General features: G+C 41.0%; 2 protein-coding genes across 5 annotated transcripts in view; both read left to right on the forward strand.

Moving 5' to 3' along the window:
* The window catches only part of LOC124613958 (DALR anticodon-binding domain-containing protein 3), a 94,877-nt gene extending 75,990 nt beyond the window's left edge, over positions 1-18,887 (forward strand). For all 3 annotated transcript variants that reach the window (XM_047142736.1, XM_047142737.1, XM_047142735.1), the window contains 2 exons: positions 10,085-10,227; positions 18,653-18,887. In XM_047142736.1, coding sequence (XP_046998692.1) covers positions 10,085-10,204 — 120 coding nt within the window. In that variant the 3' untranslated portion in view covers positions 10,205-10,227; positions 18,653-18,887. The remainder of the gene's footprint in view (positions 1-10,084; positions 10,228-18,652) is intronic.
* Positions 18,888-23,802: 4,915 nt separating this feature from the next.
* Positions 23,803-25,298, forward strand: part of LOC124613196 (max dimerization protein 1-like) — a 700,459-nt gene continuing 698,963 nt past the window's right edge. The window contains exons 1-3 of one of the 2 annotated variants that reach the window (XM_047141856.1): positions 23,803-23,970; positions 24,091-24,184; positions 24,425-24,454. In XM_047141856.1, the coding sequence (XP_046997812.1) occupies positions 23,916-23,970; positions 24,091-24,184; positions 24,425-24,454 (179 nt within the window). In that variant the 5' untranslated portion in view covers positions 23,803-23,915. The remainder of the gene's footprint in view (positions 23,971-24,090; positions 24,185-24,424; positions 24,455-25,298) is intronic. The other variant, XM_047141857.1, reaches the window with a different exon arrangement.

The raw sequence follows: 25,298 nt of genomic DNA on the forward strand, positions 1-25,298 counted from the left end.
CCCATGGCAATATTGGATTTCTCTGCACCCAGTATCCAGCATGGTAGCCAGTCCATTGTGGTGGGGTCGTCATGTACCAATTTGGTGGTAGCCCCTTGACAACACAGGGATCGCACTGCTGATGCCTGAGCTGTAAACTCCCCATGTATGCCAAGGTGTAGATGCCTATTTTCCTGGGGCATCAGGTCTCCCCCGACAATGGCCATAATGCCAGTTGGCCTTTGCTGTGGCTGGGTGGCACCTGTGGGGAGAGCCCCTGATCAGAGTGTGTGGCATCAGGGCAGATGACCCACAATGAAGTGGACTAAGTCATCTCTTGCTGGTGACCATACGGCACCAGCAGTCTCTAAGAAGGGCAAGATTGAATACAATGCCAACAGGTATGACACTGAATTGTGTCCCTCGCTTGCTACACCATGGGAGGAATGTAGGGCTACAGGACGGAGAGAGCCGTATGCACCTTAGTTTTTAGTCTGTAGCAGAACTGATTTGGACTCCTTTCTACCTACGAAGCCTCGATTTTTGTTGAACACATTGAGGGTAAGATTGGAGAAGTGACAACGCTGTCCAAAATGCGTAACAGCGCAGTCTTGATTCATACAGCATCCCCAGCCCAGTCCCGAGCATTACTCACCTGTGACAAGCTGGGTGATGCTCCTGTTTTCGGCACTCCCCCATAAAAGCCTCACCATGGTCCAGGGGATCATTTTCCATTGCGATCTCCTCTTGCAGTCTGACAACAAGTTCCACGCCAATTTAGAGTGACCGGGTGTTCGTTTCATCCGGCGCATTTACAGGGGACCCAAAGACAACAGGGTTGCTACTGGTTCCTTCATCTTTGTCTTTGAGGCTGATTCATTGCCTGAAAAGGTCAAGGTTGTGAGGTAACAGGCGAGTCATTGCGCCCTGGAAATATTCTAAGTTCGGAGGAAGCAGTAGCCGCACGGGCCGCTTGACGGGTGCGATCCGCTCGGCAGGCCGACCATGTGGTGCCATACGCTGGACGCAGCAAGAGGGGTCCACCTGCGTGACTGGGAATTTCATGGTGATGCTATGTTAATGAAGGAGACATGACACGGGAAGTGCTGGAGAGTCGCCCAGGACACTGACAGTACGGCGACGGATGCCAAGTCGCAGGAGAGGGACTTAGAGAGTGTGGAGCGGGTTGCGCATGGTCGCGACAGATAGAAATACTTTGGAGTGCCGACTTGTGAGGTTTCCATGGCTTCTACAGTGAAGACGTAGTGTGCATTTGGAAGTGAATATCTCACGAGCTGTGTTGTTGTTTATAACTAATTCCATGACGTAGGAATCTGTTGTTTCCCTGTTATTCAACTTATATTTTATTTAATTGCTGGACCATCAACACCAATAAGTGTTTTGCAGAAATATACCGCATTCTTAAAAGTACTTCTACTATCGTACTCATCATTTAAAGTCATTAAGACAGTACGTGCAGATTTTATTTAATTGCAATCTTTCATTCATAAATTTATATGTTACTTTCATAATTCGCAATTGCCGAGTGATAGAAACCTTCGACCATTCGATTCATGTGTGTATTCTTATCGTATATTGTAGACTCAGCAGTATTTGGCCTGTAATGCGGCAACTATGTATCCCATCTCCTGGACAATGAAACCAGCCAAAACTTTTAATATTGCAACGCTGATTCAGAGGGTACGTAGTTATTTTGAAAGCTCCAATTGGGGGCTCGTCCAGGATTTGTGCCCTGCGAAGTGGTAATTCCTTTGCTCTCTGTTATTCAGCATATTATGCGAAGTGTAATAAACCTTTGCAAGACCAGTAGAGATTTCTGTAGAGTGAACCTCTCGCAAAACGCAGTGTGAGATCGGGTTTTTTTCCGCAGGTAGGTTTCTGGAGATGGTGAAATTACGCAGTAATTTTCACAATTAACACACACTATCGATAGAGGTCCTAATCTATCACATTAAAGGCAATTTGCGTGGGCGTTCAGACTCTAAATAAGTTGAGTGCAGGGATCAGTTGCAGTTAGCGTGTTCAACAGACATCAGTATAGGAGACGGTTGGAACACACGGTAATCGGCAGCAGCTACAACTACATCAGGCAACAACAATCCACAACAACCAACGGCATCACCATGGCAGAGGGAACCATCTCAGATCAGATATTTGCCTGTGCAAATATTGAGAGAATGTTTGAATCTGAAATTCAAGCTCTACATATAGATCTTGCGAATACAAAACAGTCACCTAGTATGTGTAATTATGGAAACAAAAGTGAACCGGTTAGTCCAAAATTAGAGCAGGAAGGTGAAACTAGTAGGAATTCCGGCAAGGGGAATGAATGTGGGGGAGATATGATGTCTCAGCTAATGCAAATGATCCAGGGAATGGCAAATAGTAACAGTGAAGTGCGAACAGATATGGGCACATTGCAAACATTTATAGATACAATCTGGACTGATATAGGTACAATGCGAACTGAAATAGGTTCCGCTGTGAAAGAGGAAGTTGAAAAAATTATGGGTAACCTTGAAAAAGCAGTTGATAATAAATTAAAATGTGTTAGAGTTGAAAAGGGGAAAATTACGGAAGAAGTTGTAATAGTAAGACGGAACTAGGGGACAAGGTAAGTGACTGTATAAAAGTGCAAGACGCTCATAAAAGTGATGTAAATTTAGCATTTAGTGACATTGCCAATCATGTAGGTGAGGGGGAGAAAGAATTGGGCAACATTAAAGATGAAATAGAGTCCAATATCACTAGTGAAAATGAAATTAAAAAACAAATGCAACACATAAAAAGTGATTTAAATTCGTTAGCCTCCCAAAAGGCCACAGCGGTTATAAATATCCCTTGGGCAAATACCGGATCTGTGAAATGTTACACAGATGACGGAAGATATCACTCAGTAAATTTCTTGGCTGCGTGTTGGGACGCTTTTGTTCATGGCATGTCGGACGAAGCGAAAATAAAGTACGTTAAACAGCATTTGGAGGGAGACCCCCAGTCTTGGGCAAATGTTAAATGTAGTTCGTGTGAATCATATGAAGAGTTCGAAAAGTGTTTTTTGAATAAATTTTGGAGCGAGGCAAAGCAAACGCAGATCCAAAATGAATTATTAAATGGGCTGAGTTACAGGCATGGTAATGGAACAATGAAAGATTTTTGCAAGTGCGAACTTGGCAAGCGTATGCTTGTGAAACATCCGTTGGGGGTTTTAACAGAAATCACCACGTTAAAAAAGCGATTACCTGAAGATATGCAGTGGGATCTTGTCCATGTGATTCCATGGACGAATTTCTAGAATTTGTAGAAAAATTAGAGAGGGCTTTGAAGTTCAAACCTCAGAGCAAACCGGGTGGTAGTTATCAAAATGGGAATACAGAAAATCATCGCCAAATAATAATCTTGTGAGAAATCAAAGGAATTCTCAGAGAGATAGTAGCTGGAATAAGCAGAATGGTCGGCGAACGAACGAGAGTGATAACTTCCATGAATGGGACCTAAGTGAAAAACACAGATTTGATGGGGGAAATTCACGCAAAGTGCAATCGTGTAACAACCGGTTGGGAAACTGATGTTCGCCACATCTCAGGTCCGGGTATAGCGATCTGAACAGGTGATGAAAAGGATTGGAGATAATGGTAATGGCAGAAATGTTGATATATTTGGAGAAAGGCAACAAATATGGAGTATGTTAAAGAGGAAGGCTATACAGGTGGCTCTGTCAATAAAAGCAGGGACAAACGGTGGAAGCATAGATTTGTGAGAGGTTTAAGTAAAAGTAATGGGAATAAATTTGCAGGGAATGATATAAGTTGTGAATGTGTAATGAACGAGTGTGTGAATGGTGACGAATGGAAAGATTCAGTGGTTCAAAAAGAAGTTAAACAGGAGATGAATTTTGTGAAAGCAAATCGTGTGGAGAGTTCTGAAGAGGTATTAGCAAATAGTAGCAATTGCAGTAAGGAAGGTGTTGTAGTAACAAGCATTTGTGAGTCGGCGAAAAGCATCGATGTTAGTGAAGGCGGCGTTGCTTTGGTCTCGCCAGCTGCAAGTGAGGGTGATTGTGTTTCGGCAGAAAGCGTCAATGTTACTAAGGGAGCACATGATGACCGGTTTGGTAGTGACCACTTCCCCATCTTTCTGTCACTGCCCCAGCGTCAGGCCCATGGATGCCTGCCCAGATGGGCTTTAAACAAAGCAATCTGGGCTGCTTTCACCTTTGCTGTCACCGTTGAATCTCCCGAACATGGTAACATCGATATGGTGGTAGGGCAGGTAACTACAATGATCGTTTCTGTGGCAGAAAATGCGATCCCTTGTTCTTTAGGGTGCCCCCGGCAGAAGACAGTCCCTTGGTGGTTGCCGGACATCACTGAGGCAATGGAGGAGCGTCGACGAGCTCTACAGTGGCATAAGCAGTACCCTTCCCTGGAGCACCTCATTGCGTTTAAACGGTTCTGTGCCTGCATTCACCAGCTTATCAAAAGACAGAAATAGGAGTGTTGGGAGAGATACTTCGCGACCATTAGGTGCCAGGCGTCACCTTCCCAAGTCTGGGCTAAGATCAAATGATTTTTTGGATACCAGATCCCAACAGGCGTTCCCGGTGTTAACATAAATGGCGTGTTATCTGCCGATGCAAACACGATTGTCAAATACTTTGCTGAGCACTATGCTCGCACCTCTGCATCGGAGAATTATTCCCTCATCCTTTTGCACTCTCAAACAGTGGATGGAAGGGAAAGTCCTTTCATTCACTACACGCCACAGTGAACCCTATAACGCCCCATTTACAGAGTGGCAGCTCCTCATTGCCCTTGCACATTGCTCCGACACAGCTCCTGGGCCACATTGGATCCAGTCAGATGATTAAACATCTCTCGTCTGACTACAAGCGACATCTCCTCATGATATTCAACCGGATCTGGTGTGATGGCATCGCACTGGCAGGAAAGCGCCATCATACCTGTGCTCAAACCTGGCAAATACCTGCTTGATGTGGATAGCTATCGGCTCATCAGCCTCACCAACATTCTTTTTAAGCTACTGGAACATATGGTGTGTCGGCAGTTGGGTTAGGTCCTGGAGTCTCGTGACCTACTGGTCCATGCGAGGGGGTTTCTGCCTGGGTCTCTCTACCACTGATAATCTTGTGTCCCTCGAGTGTGACACCCGAACAGCCTTTTCCATACGCAAACACCTTGTTGCTGCCTTTTTTGATTTACCAAAAGCGTACGACCCTACCTGGTGACATCATATTCTTGCCACATTATATGAGGGGTGTCTCGGGGGCCTGCTCCTGATTTATATCCAAAAGTTTGTATCACTGCATACTTCCCGTGTTAAAGTTGGTGCCTCCCATAGTTTCCCCCCCCCCCCCCCCCCCCCATATCTAGGAAAATGGAGTCCCACAGGGCTCTATATTGAATGTATCTCTACTTTTAGATGCATTCTAGCAGCAGCTGTAGGAACATCCATCTCACCCTCTCTGTATGCAGGTGAATTCTGCATCTTGTACTACTCCACCAGTACTGGTGTTGCTGAGTGTCGCCTACAGGGAGCCATCCACAAAGGTGCAGTCATGGGCTCTAGCCTACGGCTTCCTGTTTTCGCCCACAAAGTTATGTGCTATGCACTTCTGTCAGTGTTGTACCGTTCATCCAGAACCAGAACTTTACCTTACTGATGATCCCCTCACTGTAGTCGAGACATATCGATTTTTAGGACTGGTTTTCGACACTCAGTTGACTTGGCATTCTCACCTTCATCAGCTTAAGTGGAAGTGCTGGCAGTCAGTGCCCTCTGCTGCCTGAGCAACACTAACTGGGATGCAGATCACTCTACGATGCTGCTGCTCTACAGAGCCCTTGTTCAATCCCACCTTCACTATGGGAGTCTGGTTTATGGTTCAGCAGCACCCTCAGCATTGCGTTTACTCGACCCAATGCACCACTGTGGCATTCAACTAGCGACGGGACATTTTAGGACAAGTGTGGTGATCAGCATCCTGGTGGAGGCTGGAGTCCCTCCATTGCAGGTCAGGCATACTCAACTGCTCGTCAGTTACGTCACACACATTCGTAGTTCTCCTGCATATCCAAACTACCGTGTCTTCTTTTCCCACCCGTGGCGGTTCATCTCCTACATCGGTATCCCAGGTCAGGGCTTCCAATTGCAGTTCATGTCCAATCCCTTCTATCTGAACTGGAGTCCTTACCTTCACCACCTATCCTACAGGTCCATTCACGTGCACCTCCATGGTGTACACCTAGGCCGCAGCTTTGCCTGGACCTTTCACATGGCCCAAAGGACTCAGTTCACCCCGCAGCTCTCCGCTGTCACTTTATCTTGATTCTTGACATGTACCAAGGCCGTGACAGCCCGATCACTGATGGTCACTTCGGCTTCGCGTATGACCATGGAGAACATATTGAACAGCATTCCTTGCCTGATGGCTGCAATGTTTTCACTGCAGAGCTGATGGCTATATCTTGTGCTCTTGAGCACATACATTCATGCCCTGGGGAGTCATTTCTTCTGTGTACTGACTCCTTGAACAGTCTATAAGCTATCAACCAGTGCTACCCTCTTCATCCTTTGGTAGTGACCACCCAGGAGTCCATCTGTGCCTTGGAATGGTCTGGTCGTTCAGTGGTGTTTGTGTGGTCCCCAGGACACATTGGAATCCCAGGCATGGAACTTGCTGATAGGCTGGCCAAACAGGCTACATGGAATATGTTTATGGAGAGCAGCTTTGGGAGACAGAATGACATAGTCTCAGTACGCACAACAAACTTTGTGCCATTAAGGAGACTATGAATGTCTGGCAGTCCTCCATGCGGGCCTCTTGCAGGGACTCTGTAGTTCTCTGTCGGCTCTGCATTGGCCACACTTCGGTGACACATGGCTACCTTCTGCACCGTGATGACCCACGTCACTGTCGGTGTGCTGCCCGGCTGACAGTGGCCCATATCTTAGTGAGCTGCCCTTCTTTGGCTGCCCTGCGATGGACTCTTTTAGTTACTGGACTTGTTGCCATTAATTTTAGCTGACAACACCTCATCAGCTAATTTAGTTTTACATTTTACACACGACACTGGGTTTTATTGTTCTATATAAGTTTTAGCGCATGTCCTTTGTCCCTTCGTGTTCTCCACTCTAATGCTTTTAGGGTGGATGTTTTAATGTTTCACAGAGTGGCTGGCCTTTCCTTTTTATTCTCATGGTTGGCCAGCCACGGTCATCTGCTGTCTTGTTTTTACCCCTTCTACCTGTTTCTTGCTTCTTTCTGTGGTTTTCTTTTCCTGTTTTATCCATAGTATTGTTGGTTACCCTTCCGTCGTTTGTTTCTCTCCATCTTGTGTTGTCAGTCTCGCTTGTTTTATTCTCACCCTTGTGGCATTGTTTTATTCGGAACAAGTGACTGATGACCTAGCAGTTTGATGCCTCCCCCCCCCCCTCTTTTAAACCAATCAACCAACCATTGTACTTAGTAATTCAGCCATTGTAAGCAGAAGGGATTCTTCTGACTGGAGAGAAATCATTTACGTGGTTCCACAAGACTCTATATTAGGTCTACTGTTGTTTCTTGTATATGTGAATGACCTTCTGTTTAATATACAAGCAGAAGTAGTTCTTGTTGTTGATGACACAAATACTGTAATCATCCAAAATACATATAGGAAGAGGATAAATGGTAAATAATGTTCTTAAAAGTATTTTCACTGGTTTGCCCTGAATGGTCTCATTCTCAATTTCGAAGAGACATAACATTCAGCACATCTAGAGCTACTACACCAATGATAAGTGTAGCATATGGTCAAGAGGTAATAACTAGGGTGGAAACTTAAAAAATTTCGGCTGTCGATACTACTGGAAAATTTAAACTGGAAAAAGCTGTTCTTGGAATAGTTGGACCAACTTAGTTCAGCCACATTTGCATTTCAAATCATTGTGAATCTTGGGGAGAAACGAAACAATAAGCTGATATATTTTGCATATTCTCATTGAGTAATGTTGCCAGGTAACAAATCTTTAAGAGAAAAAAGTCATTATTGCTCAAAAAAGGCTGTAAGAATAATATGTGGTGCTCACCCACGATCATCTTGTAGACATTTGTTTATGGAACTGGGCATTTTGATTACTGCTTCATAGCAAATTTATTCCATCTTGAAGTCTGTTGCAAATAATCCATTGCAGTTTAAAAGGAATCATGATGTACATACAGGGTAGTGCAAAATAGGTTTTGAAATTTGTTAGAATTAGAATGTACTTAATTCTTTAGATAACAGATTAGAGGCTACTAGCATTTTCTGTGACCTGCCAAAAGCCTTTGCCTGTGTGAATCATAGCATTCTTTTCAGTAAATTAAAATATTATGGTATTTCTGGCAGTGCTACAAAATGATTCAAGTCTTACCTAACAGGAAACAAAGGGTGTCATTGCAAAACGCCTGTAGTGTTAGCAATCAGTCTTCATTTGACTGGGAATTAATTACATGTGGTGTTCCTCAGGGTTCCATCTTGGGTCTGCTTTTTTCTTCCGTGTCTTGATGACCTCTCGTCTGTTCTGGAACCTCTTGGTTCATCCCCATGAAATCCCCGAACCACCTTCCCTACCCTCTGGCTCCTACCCTTGTAACTGCCCCCGGTGTAAAGCCTGTCCCATGCACCCTCCCACCACCACCTACTCCAGTCCTGTAACCCGGAAGGTGTACATGATCAAAGGCAGAGCCACGTGTGAAAGCACCCACGTGATTTACCAACTGACCTGCCTACACTGTGAAGCTTTCTATGTGGGAATGACCAGCAACAAACTGTGCATTCGCATGAATGGACACAGGCAGACAGTGTTTGTTGGTAATGAGGATCACCCTGTGGCTAAACATGCCTTGGTGCACGGCCAGCACATCTTGGCACAGTGTTACACTGTCCGGGTTATCTGGATACTTCCCACTAACACCAACCTGTCAGAACTCTGGAGATGGGAACTTGCTCTTCAGTATATCCTCTCTTCTCGTTATCCGCCAGGCCTCAATCTCCGCTAATTTCAAGTTGCCGCCGCTCATACCTCACCTGTCTTTCAACATCGTCTTTGCCTCTTTACTTCCACCTCGACTGACATCTCTGCCCAAACCCTTTGCCTTTACAAATGTCTGCTTGTGTCTGTGTATGTGCGAATGGATATGTGTGTGTATGCGAGTGTATACCTGTCCTTTTTTTCCCCCCTAAGGTAAGTCTTTCCGCTCCCGGGATTAGAATGACTCCTTACCCTCTCCCTTAAAACCCACATCCTTTCGTCTTTCCCTCTCCTTCCCTCTTACCTGATGAAGCAAGCGCTTTCTCGTTTGGTAAGTCACAGCATCTTAGTTTTTTAATATATTTATATATACACATACATTTACATGACCACAATCTCCGGCTGTGGAGGCCACAGTGTGAACTCAGCCATAGTGTAGACTCAGCAGCCACAGACTGTGGTTATGGGTGTATGAGGTGCGTTTGCGCACGCGTGCCTGTGTGTGTGTGTGTGTGTGTGTGTGTGTGTGTGTGTGTGTGTGTGTGTGTGTGTTGGCTGAAAGCTCATTTTTGGATAGTCTTTTTGTTGTGCCTATATGCGACTCGGCGTGTCCACAACATTGTTATTTCTTTGGATTAGATTTTGTTGGAGGCATCACTTTCATGCTTTCACTTGCAGGTCTCCCTCTCTGGTCTTTCAGTTCCTCCTTTAGGTTTTCTCTATTTACTGAGTCAATTTCTTTCTTGAGATCTACGAACACTGTATAGTACTTTTCTCTTTGGTGTCTGTGTGTCTTCTGTCGCGTCCATTATGTATTCCATTGCCAGTACCATACTCCTGCCCTTCATAAAGCTATTTATTTTTGAAATAGGGTCCTGTTATTACTGCACTAGTAATACTTAGTTTCAATTTTCATTTTAGCACTTTTGTGTGTTGCATGCTGACGTATTAGATATAGTTTTGTGTGTTGCATGTTGACGTATTAGTTATAGTTTTGTTTTTCCCATTTTGCTTCTAACTGAAGTAGAAAATTTCTTTCAGTAATGCATTTGAATTTTTTTTTTTCCTCCAGGAACCAAGGCAGCATCTATTCCCTACCATGTGTGCTCGTATTTATTTACTCAAGGCACTTCAGATAACTCTCCAAAGCTCCCTCCACCTGATGGGTATAGACACAGTAAATCAAATGTAGCATGGTCAAGTGTCTTGTGAAAGGTAACAATCTTGAATTTTATATTTCCAACTAATACATGATTTGTGTGTGTGTGTGTGTGTGTGTGTGTAAGCATTTTAGTCCAGTTAAATGATTAAAAATGTTTGTCTGCTCATTACTCATTGCTTCCATCTCACAAATTTAAAAAAAAACTGTGCTGATTCACTTGCCTCAAGTAAGTAACTCTCCATTGTCTTGGTTGCAAACGTAGATATCTTTGTGAGAAGCTTAGCATGTGATTCACTGTATCTGTATATCACAGAATGTTATCTCGTGTAAACAAGTATATCATATTTTAAATCTTCGCCATTGGGCAGTGACTATACTGGTGTTGTTGACATAGAAATTGTGTGACCATTGCAGGGAAGAGGGTAGTAACTCAAGGTACACTCCATTATCACCACCTTTTCCGTTACTTGTAATTCTGCTGAGTATACTTAAAATATTCAGGACTAGAGGACCATACCATACCATATCACACCAATCCTGGCACTTTATCTGCCCCCCCCCCCCTCCCAACACACACACACACACACACACACACACACACACACACAAGTTACTTCTCTTCACAATTTGAGAGCTTCATTCTCATCCTAATCAATAATGATTTTGTAGATGAATTTTTTATTTTAATTATGCATTATTAATGCAATGTGGAACTTTCAAGAGGGGCAAAATTTGATATGGGATTTGTGGTACATTAGACTTCAGTGCATCTCTATACTTTCTATGCTTGTAAACATTTGTATAACTGTTAATTGGTGTTCACAACACAGTGCCACTTCCAGTATTCACTGATGAAATGATGATTAAAATAGCTGTTTTCTTAACTGATAATATTAGGTCAGCAGGTGGGCTTCAGAGCATTATAAACTGATATTAGCTATTTGATTTTCTTGTTTGTTATTTTTTCATGCCTTGGTTATTTAAAAATGTTACTATGGCCGATATGTTCCCTGTGCTCCACTGCACCAGTCTCCTTCTGCATTTGTTCCCTTATTGTAAGTGTGCATCTTACAGATTTGAAACCTGAGACTCCATTACCAGCAAATGGGGTGAATTTGGTCTTTGAAAATAAATATTTCTGAAACCATTAAAACTAGTATATTGGTTTTTCTTACAGAGCATGCGTAAAATATTTGATCTTTACTTTTTGTTCTAACAGATCAGATAATTTTAAAAAGAACTGTTAGTTAACTTCACCTCACCAGGGGGTGAATTTAACCAATTATCTGTTATTTGATAGTTACAGATTGTTTGAGACTAGGGTGAGTTTAATTGCAGTCAAACAAATCAAAAATAAATTTGGCATGATAATTAAATATGAATACTGATTTCAGAGTAAGATAAAGAGAAAGTTTAAGGGTAAAAAAAGTGATTACAAATTTGATTTATGAAATTCCAAAGAAACACACACAAAAAATGTAGTCACTGTACTCTGAACCCTGACATCTCATCTTAAAAAGGAAAATCCCACTTTCTTCCTGCTATTGGATTTAGCAAATTTCTTACAACAACTGAAACCTGGAGTGTGTCTATGTCATCAATTACATGCTGAACAGAGTGAGTCATTTTTATGAAGGAATGTAACATCTAGTTGTACTTGGCATTTTGTAATAACTTTTCACATAGTGTTTCACTGTTTTCTTGTAATAGGAATGCAAAGGAATGTCTTTGCTGTATATCTAATATCCATGACGGAAAGCAAGAATCCCCAATTTGCACAGTTCAAATGTGTAATCAGTACATCAGTAAAGCCTCTTCTACATCTATATCTGTGCTCTGCAAACCACCATGAAGTGCATGGCAGGGGATACGTCCCATTATACCAGTTACTAGAGTTTCTTCCTGTTCCATTCACATGTGGAACACAGGAAGAATGATTGTTTCAATGCCTCTGTACATGCAGTAATTATTCTAATGTGTGTGATACATAGGGGCTTGAAGTATATCCCTAGAGTAATAATTCAAACTGATTCTTGAAAATTCGTTAAGACTTTCTCTGGATAGTTTACGTTTGTCTTGAAAAGTGTGCCAGTTCAGTTCCTATGGTGTCTCTGTGACTCTCTCCCATGGATTAAACAAACCTGTGACTTTTTGTGCTGCCTTTCTGTAAGTGTTCAGTATTCCCTGTTAGTCTGATCTTGTACAGGTCCCACACACTTGAGCAATATTCTAGAATGCTCCACCTGAGTGATTTGTTTGCAATCTCCTTTGTACACTTACTGCACTTCCCCAGCATTGTACCAATAAACCAAAGTCTACCACATGCTTTGCCCATGACTGAACCTATGTGGTCATTCCATTTCATATCCCTAGAACCAGGTATTTGTATGAGCTGGACGATTCCAACAGTGGCTCATTGATATTATAGTCGTTGTTGTTGTTTTGTTGTTGTTGTTGTTGTTGTTGTTGTTGTTGTCTTCAGTCCTGAGACTGGTTTGATGCAGCTCTCCATGCTAATCTGTCCTGTGCAAGCTCCTTCATCTCCCAGTACCTACTGCAACCTACATCCTTCTGAACCTGCTTAGTGTGTTCATCTCTTGGTCTCCCTCTACGATTTTTACTCTCCATGCTGCCCTCCAATGCTAAATTTGTGATCCCTTGATGCCTCAGGACATGTCCTACCAACCGATCCCTTCTTCTAGTCAAGTTGGGCTACAAACTTCTCTTCTCCCCAATCCTATTCAATACCTCCTCATTAGTTACGTGATCTACCCACCTAATCTTCAACATTCTTCTGTAGCACCACATTTCAAAAGCTTCTATTCTCTTCTTGTCCAAACTATTTATTGTCCATGTTTCACTTCCATACATGGCTACACTCCATGCAAATACTTTCAGAAACGACTTCCTGACACTTAAATCTATACTCGATGTTAACAAATTTCTCTTCTTCAGAAACGCTTTCCTTGCCATTACCAGTCTACATTTTATATCCTCTCTACTTCGACCATCATCAGTTATTTTGCTCCCCAAATAGCAAAACTCCTTTACAACTTTAAGTGCCTCATTTCCTAATCTAATTCCCTCAGCATCACCCGACTTAATTCGACTACATTACATTATCCTCGTTTTACTTTTGTTGATGTTCATCGTATATCCTCCTTTCAAGACACTGTCCATTCCGTTCAACTGCTCTTCCAAGTCCTTTTCTGTCTCTGACAGAATTACAATGTCATCGGCAAAGTTTTTATTTCTTCTCCCTGGATTTTAATACCTACACCAAATTTTTCTTTTGTTTCCTTTACTGCTTGCTCAATATACAGATTGAATAACATCGGGGAGAGACTACTACCCTTCTCACTGCCTTCCCAACCACTGATTCCCTTTCATGTTCCTCGACTCCTATAACTGCCATCTGGTTTCTGTACAAATTGTAAATAGCCTTTCGCTCCCTGTATTTTACCCCTGCCACCTTTAGAATTTGAAAGAGAGTATTCCAGTCAACATTGTCAAAAGCTTTCTCTAAGTCTACAAATGCTAGAAATGTAGGTTTGCCTTTCCTTAATCTTTCTTCTCAGATAAGTCGTAAGGTCAGTATTGCCTCACGTGTTCCAACATTTCTACGGAATCCAAACTGATCTTCCCCGATGTCAGCTTCTACCAGTTTTTCAAAATGTCTGTAAATGATTCGCGTTAGTATTTTGCAGCTGTGGCTTATTAAACTGATAGTTCGGTAATTTTCACGTCTGTCAATACCTGCTTTGTCTACTCCTGGGGCCTTGTTTCAACTCAGGTCTTTCAGTGCTCTGTCAAACTCTTCACGCAGTGTCGTATCTCCCATTTCATCTCAATCTACGTGCTCTTCCATTTCCATAATATTGTCCTCAAGTACATCGCCCTTGTATAGTCCCTCCATATACTCCTTCCACCTTTCTGCTTTCCCCTCTTTGCTTAGAACTGGGTTGCCATCTGAGCTCTTGATATTCATACAAGTGGTTCTCTTCTCTCCAGAGGTCTCTTTAATTTTCCTGTAGGCAGTATCTATCTTACCCCTAGTGAGATAAGCCTCTACTTCCTTACATTTGTCCTCTAGCCATCCCTGCTTAGCCATTTTGCACTTCCTGTCGATCTCATTTTTGAGACGTTTGTATCCATTTTTGCCTGCTTCATTTACTGCATTTTTATATTTTCTCCTTTCATCAATTAAATTCAATATTTCTTCTGTTACCCAACGGTCTCTACTAGCCCTCGTCTTTTTACCTACTTGATCCTCTGCTGCCTTCACTACTTCATCCCTCAGAGCTATCCATTCGTCTTCTACTGTATTTCTTTCCCCCATTCCTGTCAATTGTTCCCTTATGCTGTCCCTGAAACTCTGTACAACCTCTGGTGTAGTCAGTTTATCCAAGTCCCATCTCCTTAAATTCCCACCTTTTTGCAATTTCTTCAGTTATAATCTACAGTTCATAACCAATAGATTGTGGTCAGTCCACATCTGCCCCTGGAAATGTCCTACAATTTAAAACCTGGTTCCTGAATCTCTGTCTTACCATTATATAATCTATCTGATACCTTTTAGTATCTCCAGGATCCTTCCATGTATACAACCTTCTTTTATGATTCTTGAACCAAGTGTTAGCTATGATTAAGTTATGCTCTGTGCAAAATTCTACCAGACGGCTTCCTCTTTCATTTCTTAGCCCCAATCCATATTCACCTACTATATTTCCTTCTCTCCCTTTTCTTACTGTCGAATTCCAGTCACCCATGACTGTTAGATTTTCATCTCCCTTCACTACCTGAATAGTTTCTTTTATTTCATCATACATTTCTTCAATTTTTTCGTCATCTGCAAAGCTAGTTGGCATACAAAGTTGTACTACTGTAGTAGGCATGGGCTTCGTGTCTATCTTGGCCACTATGATACGTACACTGGGCTGTTTGTAGTAGCTTACAAGCACTCCTATTTTTTTATTCATTATTAAACCTACTCCTGCATTACCCCTATTTGATTTTGTATTTATAACCCTGTATTCACCTGACCTGAAGTCTTGTTCCTCCTGGCACCAAACTTCACTAATTCCCACTATATCTAACTTTAACCTATCCATTTCCCTTTTTAAATTTTCTAACCTACCTGCCCGATTAAGGGATCTGACATTCCACGCTCCGATCCGTAGAACGCAAGTTTTCTTTCGCCTGATAACGACATCCTCTTGAGTAGTCCCCGCCCGGAGATCCGAATGGGGGACTATTTTACCTCCGGAATATTTTACCCAAGAGGACGCCATCATTATTTAACTATACAGTAAAGCTGCATGCCCTCGGGAAAAATTACGGCTGTAGTTTCTTCTTGCTTTCAGCCGTTCGCAGTACCACAACAGCATGGCCGTTTTGGTTAGTGTTACAAGGCCAGATCAGTCAATCATCCAGACTGTTGCCCCTGCAACTACTGTAAAGGCTGCTGCCCCTCTTCAGGAACCACACGTTTGTCTGGCCTCTCAACAGCTACCCCTCCGTTGTGGTTGCACCTACGGTACGGCTATCTGTATCGTTGAGGCACGCAAGCCTCCCCACCAACGGCAAGATCCATGGTTCATGGGGGGAGGATTATAGTCATAGGATACTTTTTTTTTGTGAAGCGCAAAATTATACATTTCTGAGCATTTATGCCCTCAATTTCGTTTCCTGTCTCATTCACTAGGGACGGGACAGTACCTTTGGTACACCATCAGCCTTTTCATATGACTAGAATTCCTTTGGATTTTGTGAAATATCATTTGACAATATTCTGTTACAATAGTCATTGATCACACTCACACACACACACACACACACACACACAGCATTTTTACACTGACAGCTCTTCTGATCTCAGCTGTATGACACAACAAACAGGACTGTGGCCTACATGACAAATTTGTAAGTTGGCATACAGACACTTGCAACAATGATTTCTTGAGCCCACTACTAGACTGTTACAGACAATTGTTGCTGCATCCACTTTGACACATTGTTTCTGCATTCATTACATCACTTCTTGCTGTATTTATGAACATTTGTATAGAAAAGAACTGCCTGTATAGAAAACAACTGCTTGAGAAAAGACAGTAGACCTCACTCCAGGTTTCTCAGGTGGTCGACTTCAACCTGATTTCACCAAACACATCAAAAGTTTTATTTGTGTGTATATAAATACGTAACTATGACAGATTAACTGATGTTATTACTCTAGTTGCTGCTGTGAAGTGTCAGGCCCAGACACGAGGTGGTGGTGGCTTTTACAGTCACAAGAATGAAAGTTATAGCTAATTAAAAAAGTTAAAAAGTCATCCTTTTTAAAATATTACAACTTTCGAACTTTAAATACGAGTATAGTAACTGAAGTAAAAGAATTTTTATCACCAATGCGTAACTACTTAACATTGAGTTTTTCTAATGTTCAGATCAATTTCACCACAGTGGTCAATAATACCCAATTTGTCAGTACAGCTGAGTTTTTGTAACCTTAAGCCATTTGTCGGTCTGCTGGTAGTAAGTAGTTATTTTACCAGTCTCGGAATGGATTCAGATAATAATAAGTTGCCAGTTTCACCACATTGCCCTTTACTTTGCATAGTAAGTGCTGCAATTCTCTTCACGACACAATTATGTTGCATTTGAGCTTTTGAACATACTGCCTTTTGCTTGTTTATTTATGTTTTTACACTTCACTATAACTGTAAGGTGGATGTAATTTTCTTGATTGTGAGAAGCATAACTGCTTACATGCGTACGTAAATGTGTTTTTTGCTGTAATTTTGTTGTCATATTCCTTGCAGGAGCAATATGTTGTGAGTGGAAAAATACTCAGATTCTATAGACATAACCGGGTCTTCCTTAGGGAGCTTATCAGTTAAGATTTGCAGAATTTATGTTAAACTGTCTCACCAGTCAAAGAAGTCTATGCCTATTTGTGCTGCCCTTCTTTGTATACTCTTGATGTCCTATTATTATCATCGCCTGATACAGATCCCACAGAGTTAAACATTATTGAGTGTAAGTCACATACACTGAAGTGCCAAAGAAACTGTCATAGGCATGCTTATACAAATACAGAGATATGTAAACAGACAGAATAAGGTGCTGTGGTTGGCAACTAAGAAGATTTGAATGAGTTTGAACTTGGTGTTATAGTCGGCACACGAATGATGGGACACAGCATCCTCCGAGGTAGCGATGAAGTAGGGATTTTCCCTTACGACCATTTCACGAGTGTACCTGAATATCAGGAATCCAGTAAAACATCAAATCTCTAACATTGCTGCTGTTGGAAAAATATCCTGTAAGGATGGGACCGATAGCGACTGAGGAGAAGCATTCAACATGGCAGAAGTGCAACACTTCTGCAAATTGCTGCAGTTCTCAATGCTGGGCCTTCAGCAAGTGTCAGTGTGTTAACTATTAAATGAAACATCATCATTACGGGCTTTCAGGGTCAAAGGCTCACTTGTGTGCCCTTGATGACTGCATGACACAAAGATTTACACCTCGCCTGGGCCCGTCAACACCGACATTGGACTGTTGATGACTGGAAACATGTTGCCTAATCGGGCAAGTCTCGTTTCAAATTGTATCAAGCGGATGAACATGCACGGGTATGGAGACAACCTCATGAAACCGTGAACCTGCGTGTCAGCTGGTGGAGGCTCTAATGGTGTGGAGTGTGTGCTACTGGAGTGATATGGGACCCCTGATAAGTCTAGATATGACTGTGACAGGTGACACATACGTAAGCATCCTGTCTGATAACCTGCATCCTTCATATTCATTGTGCATTCCGATGGACTTTGGCAATTCCAGCAGGGCAATGTGAACCCCAAATGTCCAAATTGCTACAGAGTGGCTCCAGGGACACTACTGAGTTTAAACACTGCTGCTGGCCACCAAACTCCCCAGACATGAACATTGTTCAGTATATCTGGGTTGCCTTGCAACTTGCTTTTCAGAAGAGATCTCAACCCTTGGTACTCTTACGGATTTATGGACAGCCCTGTAGGATTCATGGTGTCAATTCCCTCCAGCACTACTTCAGACAATAGTTGAGACCATGCCATGTTGTGTTGTGGCACTTATGCATGCTCGTGGGGGCCCTACGTGGTATTAGACAAGTTTCTTTGGCTCCTCTGTGTAAGTGTTTTGTGGGTAATCTCTTTTGTAGACAAGAAGTGGTTTGCCATTAACATGCAGGTAATCTAAACTTACCATTTCTTTTTTCTAGAGCCAACCTTTTTTGCACTTCGTATCCCAACACGTTATTACTCCCAGGAACTTGACTTGTTTGATTCCTGTGGTGACTCATTAATCCTGTCATGAGAGGCAGTTATTTTATTTATTTATTATTAAGTAATAAAACATGTGTATTAGGTTTTATTTCCATGTAATTTTTCTGTCATAAAATATCTTATTAATGAAGGCAATTGGAACGTTTCTGTGCAGGTACCAGGAGAATATTTCAGAATTCAGTATTCCTCACAAGACTGCAACTGATGCACCAGTTTGTGATGTAGGATCATGTTCCTGCAAAATAGTTACCTGCTGTCTTATTCACAATATTATGTGAAGCTTGTTTTCTTATTGCATGGTTCTGTTTTATAGTACTTGAAGAAAAGTGTAACATTGCTGTAATGTAATGATCAAAGATATATTTTTATTAAACTTACGTTAATTGACATTGACATTTTTCATTTTACTGATCAACTATATCAATTCATTGACCATTGTAAGTTATTTTGGTGTTCTTCTTATTATGTAATTCAACATTTACCACTCTCTTTGGCTTGGAATAAATTTCATTAATGTATATAGGACAGAAAATATTATAATTTCTAGAAGTGTTACATTTTTGTGAAGCATTTCATCACTTTACATTCAGTTTTGTAGCAATTTGTTGCAAGTCTTATGACACTGCATTCCGAGAAATGTTTACCTCTTTGTTAATTTCTGACAACTTCCTAGATCTCTCAGTGTCTCTTTTCGTATAGTTGTTTCATAAAATCAGAATTAATTTTGCCTCTGTTTGCTCATATTATTGGAAACAAAATCGGTAGTAGCCAAATGTGCACTGTGACCAGGGACTCATCAAATTCGCTTCTCTGATACTGTGGTTTTGTCAAGATTGAATCATTACTATGTTAGGATGTACAGAGAGGCCATAGAAATTCAAAACATCAAAAATAACTCTAACAGAAAGGAAGAAGGATTGAAGTTAGACAAGCTGTGGCCTTAGTACTAAATATAGGTCCATTATACATGTTGTCACAAATCCAGTACTAAATAATGCTCCATAAAACATGTCACAAATCCAGTACTAAATAAAGCTCCATAAAAAATGTCACAAATCCGCAAGCTTAGGTAGCACTCTGATGATGTCACAAACTAACCATTGTTTGTATACGTATAAACAGTTTGGTTTCCTGAGCTTTTTTGCAACTATAACTACTTTCTGAGCTGTTATAGCCTGAAAGCCCATAAAATAAATATCACCAAAAACCCAAATACCAACTGTGAAAGCCTGAATTGTTTGATAAAATTTACCTCATTTTTTCATTGCATTTCTCTTATTTCTAAGTGTTGTTTCAACAGGCTGAAACTAGTTTTGAAGTGTAGAAGTAACTGAATGTTAGTGGTAATTACTTAGTTCAGTTTTGTAGGGTGCTCAAAAATAAAATCTCTGTTCACAAGGAAATGTAAGTGCACAGTTTTGTTATCTCCACAGTCTGAAATGGGATATACTTGTTCGTGAAATATTCCAGTTATCTGCCTGTACATGTATCAACGAGTTGCTCTTAGAAGGCTAAGTTCACATGACAGTGATCTGATGTGGAGTTTCAAATTGCACGTTCAACTTACAACTGATCATATGAGCATGCGCTGATGCAGTGTTCACATAAAGAATCTCTAGAGGCAAACTAAAGTGTTGCGGTGCATAAAGACAAAATTTTGAGGCAGTGAGGTTGGCAAGGATGGCTTTTGATTTTCTGTGAGGAAAATTAAAATTCAAGTGAAGGAGAAACTTCATCATTAACAAGCACACTTTTGTTCGTATCATATGATTTACCTTCATTAACAAAATAGTTCATAAACTTAGCCTAAACATTATTTGCTGGTGAAGTTGGTCATCCATTGTGGATAGCTGACAGTTAAATATCTGGTGTTTCATAAGTCAACTGCTTTGTGTCGTAGGTTTCGTTAAATTTTCTGTCAGCCCAAATGTTCACCTATGATCCCATAAGGAAGAGCTATGTAGTGGCTTTATGTTATAGGCCTTTGTTTCAATGTATTCTAAGATTTTCCTATGAATTTTTCATATAGAATAGAATCTCTGAAAATTCCCGAGTCACTGTTTTTTCCGTAAGTGCAAACATCTACTCAGGGGGAAGTGACAAGTCACATAGTGCCAACAGCACTAGAGAAAAACACGTTTATAAGTGAAGTATAAGTACTTGAATGTTCTGGATTTTGTAGGAAGACATGTTTACCATTGAGAGCCCCAATGGAGCGAGGAAACATTGTGTACTGTTGTAGTCCCCGAGATTTTCAATCATTTTTTTCTTCATCTGATGTTAGCATCACAACATCTTTTAATTTCATTCAGGTAAGTTTGCATACTTGAAAAATTATCCAAGATCACTTCTACAATTTTATGTGAATAGTGTAACTCCACCACAGAACAAGCACATGCAAGATATCTGAAACCGATTGGAGAGTTTATTACTAACATGCTCTATTGCTCGTCATTTGATGTCTTTTGAAATACGATCACGCGCCGGCATGCGCCAGTGCACATTACACTTGAACATATCCCTGAACATCTACTCTAGCATATCTTTGGCATATTGTTAGAGTAAAAGAGTCATTTTTACAATTTCACTGTGTGAATGAACAGGCAGAGGTCAATTTTGTAAAACTTTCTTATGCTTGTGAAATAGTCAGAAAAATGAGACCTATGTATTAAGTATGATAGTTATCAGGTTTAATGCTGAAGTTTGTGACAACATTGCTGCTACTGTGTGCCACTGTGTCCAAAACTCAAAGTGGAAGTCAGTCTTCATGCCATTGTAATGTTGGCTGCTTTCTGAAGGTATGGGTTCCTAAATTCTGCTGAAAGAAATGAAATTCCTGTTAGTGTGATTTCACTTAATACAAATTTCTATTGTTTCTTATTGACATAACAGAAATAGGAAACTGAAGACATACATCATAAGATATTCTGTTTTAAGACACTGCTCTGCTATCACTGATTTATCTATATGACAGGACCAGGCCTGTATGTGATTTCACATTGCATAAGTGAAGTTTTAAAACTCAGATTTAGTTGTTACTTTAGAACAGTTTCCATCAGTAACAATGGAAAGACATTTGGCAGTTGTTCCATTGAGATGATGTAAGTAACATATCATGATCCAGCATCAGATAAGAGAAATACTTATCCAACAGATCTGCTGGAGAAGATTTAATGGATTGCAATTAGCATACTGGTCAGTGTTGATGAAAAGAGATATGAGAGGGGAAAAAATGAAACTTCAGGAATTATTTTATCATGTATTTGAACGAGATTGGAAAGCTAAGTTACCAGGAAATAAGTTAGAGTGAAATCACTTTTCAATGGCAACAACCCAACTTCGTGATCTGGTGCAGATGTCCCAGATTTGATTTCTTATCCATAGTTTTCTGTGAAAGATATAACAGGATTCTATCTGTTTCATTAGATGATTTGACTCTTTATTTGGATATTGTCAGTTATGTGCATGAAAATTTTGCATCCTAATAAGAATTTAATGATGTAACAGGATTTGAAGTGGAGAGTTAAAGTTCAGTAGTTCAATTTGGTAACACCTGTCCAGTATGAAAACTCTTATCATTCTTAGAACCTACTAGGAAGATTGCCATTAACATGTTTTCATATGTTGGAAGAATCAAGGAAAGTAGGATTGTTATTGACCAGAAAATTAACAAATTCAGTATTCCTGGTGGAAGTAAGGCAGTAACAGTATGGAGTAGAAACTGTTAAACTAGTTTACATCTCAGTAAGAGTTTTTGGTGCTGCTGGCTTGGGCTATTGCCCCATATCTGTTCACACTTTGTCAGAACTTATTTCTTTTATAGTGACTAGCTGAGAGACTGACTCAACATAGAAGAAATAGCAAATTACGTGGTCACAGACCAAAGCTGAGAAAGCAGTTTTTAAATTGAACTTTTAAGTCATGTACTGCGATGTTAGTTGTTGCTTTCTCTTATTATTTTTGTCTGCCATCTTTAAGTGCACCTGTCTGAGTAGAAGTGTGTTCATGTAACCAATTCCGGGACGGGGGCCGGCCCAAGGTCAAATCTGCCGGTGGATTAATGGCAAGGGGGTCAGTATGCCAGCCAATCTGTCTGTCTAATTTTTGCACTGTTTCCCCACTATCCCGGTAGGTGAACACCATGCTAGTTCCCATGTTCTACATCACATACACACTGAGCAGACATTTGAACTCTCTCTCACACATTAGCCCACAGAATTTACTCTGTGCAGATAGTTTGGGTATACTGCTTTTGACCTTTTTTTTGGGGGGGGGGGGGGGGGGGGGGGAGTGAACACGAGACCAACAATCGTAGCTGTTTTCACTCCTTAATCTCTTACTCACAATTGGAATATGTATGTGCCCTGTAACTTTTTTTTGGGAGGGGGGGGGGGGGTGGAATGAGGGTTTGGGCTATTCACATTGGTGTGCAGCTAGTAGCTGAATGCTGTTTCCAAGGATATTGAGAGAGAGAGAACCATATTTCTTCACTAATCATTTTTTTGATAGTAAATTGTTCATTAATTATAAATAGTGATGCATAGTGGTTGTAAATGAGACTTTTAAAATACCAACAGACCCCAGTCATCATTTCTCTGGTGAATGGTGTACTTCAAGCCAGTTGTTTCTAGCCAGAGTAGATTTTGCTATTGAGAAAAAATTCATTCTCTCTCTCTCGCTCCTATATTAAATTCATCAGTGTTGAAATAGTTCTTAATTCAGCAGCGAACATGCAATCATTAGGCTGCGGAAGAGTAACATTGTTTTGCTTTTTATGCAAACATCAGCGTTAATCACTTAGAAATTTATGCTGTTGGTATTCTTCCTGCGATTTCTTTCATAGACAGTTAGCACATTTGGAGACGAAGTGAATTACGTGTGGATTCGGTTACGCTAACAGACTGTGATAATTAGTGACTGCGATGGTGCAGAGAAATTGGCTGCGGAAAGGTAAGTAGTGTGTACGTTATAAATATCTGGAGTAAGAAAAACAGGGTTTTGGCGACGAGAGCCGTATAAGAAAGGCAGAGATCACGCGAACGCTGTAGTTACAGAAACTAATCACATCATGATGAACACTGTCTCATTATTTTTATTTTTGTTTGCATGTTTTCACAAGTAAACTCCCCGTGCCACCGCAGCTGTTTGTTTTGTTTTCGAAGCATGAAATTCACGTGACTACCCAGCAGTTGGTAGCTCTGAGACGACCAGCGCCATTGGCTGCCGGTGTGACGTTGTATTACGTCAGACCAATGGGAGCTCACGTTGAATGTGGCCTGTGTGTTGGAGCCTGTTCGGGTTTGACATCAATAAATGCAGGAGTGAGTTCGTAGGGAGTGGACGTTTCTCGTTTGTTAGTCCTACGCGTTTGTATTATATTCGTCTTCTTTTAGTATTTTACTTTAAATCGACTAACTATGAGCATCGCTGCGCTCTTAGAAGCTGCGGAGTACATTGAGAGGCGAGAACGAGGTAATAGTGTAATGTTTATATAGAGTTGTGTGGGCTGAATCCACGTCAACATGGCTCCCATGTCAGTTGTTAACCTGGAAATCAGCTGATTTTGACTATCTTTTCTTGCCTATTTCGTAGAAGCAGAGCACGGATATGCTTCAACACTGCCAATGCCCGATGATCTCAGGAGCGTAACGAAAAGGCCAAAGACAAAGAAATCTCAGGGAAGCAGGTAAGCGTGTGTTGTTCATTAAGTCGATAAAAGTCAACGAAAAATTGTCTGTTTCTTATTTTGTAGAGCCAGTTAGCTCATGAAACTTCTGATACGTGTCATGTAAAAAATTAGTAAAGAGTTCTTCGTAATATTTCGTTCTTACGAGCATTATAACGATGAGTTTCTTTGTTTACACATTACAATTTTATCGAAATGTCATTATTACGACGTGATTTCATCGTATTCTTCGGTTTTCAGGACGACACATAACGAATTGGAAAAGAATAGGTAAGTGGAAACCACATTACGCCATTTTAAAGCTCATTATTTGGTAATTATCGGCTTGCGTGTGATCTCTTGCTACGTTCCAATAAGTACGATACCTGGCAATGAAAGAAGTCGTGTGTGTTTTGTTTGTGGTGAATTTAGTGAAATGAGTAGTGAAAGTGATACACCCAACAGGATTATTCGGATATTGTTACTGCGGGGTCGATTTGATTGCGGTAGTTTTGTAGCTACGTTTCCGGTGTTGTTGTTGCTGTAACTGACGAAGCACATTGTTAATGTCAGCTTTGCATGGGCGGTTGCAATTGCAGTGCGCCATTTCCGTTCTAATATTATCTTACAGTTGCTGGTACCTCATTGTTAATGTTTATTCCCCATTACGAGAACGTAGGTGCTTCGTTTAGCAAGTTTTCTCTGTAGGCCTAAGGCCTATGAATATGAGTGTAAGAGATGAAGTTGATTACTGAGTTTTCTTCCGTGGGGCATGTTTCTTGGATTCTTTCAGCTTCAGTGTGTGGGCGCGAAAGTGATCGTGACTAGCGAGTTTACTCACTACGTGAGTGATAGTAACTTAGATCACGTTAATAACAAAATTGTAATTTAGACATGTTCGTACTGCAGTGTGTAAGACAGCTGAGCCGTGTACTGCATTGTCAAGTTCATCTGATCAGTTTCAGATGATGGTAAAAGTACAGAAACGTGATGTAATTAAAATTGTCTCAGTATCCAGCATTCAGTTTCTGATCGCCGCCATACGACCACCCTGTAAAGCGCTTGGTGATACTATTTCGTTCCTGTGTATTATAATTTCATTTTACGAAAGTGTTGTGACCCCTTTGCAGCACGT

The sequence above is a fragment of the Schistocerca americana genome, chromosome 4 (assembly GCF_021461395.2).
Source record: "Schistocerca americana isolate TAMUIC-IGC-003095 chromosome 4, iqSchAmer2.1, whole genome shotgun sequence".
In the NCBI taxonomy this organism is placed as follows: Eukaryota; Metazoa; Arthropoda; class Insecta; order Orthoptera; family Acrididae; genus Schistocerca; species Schistocerca americana.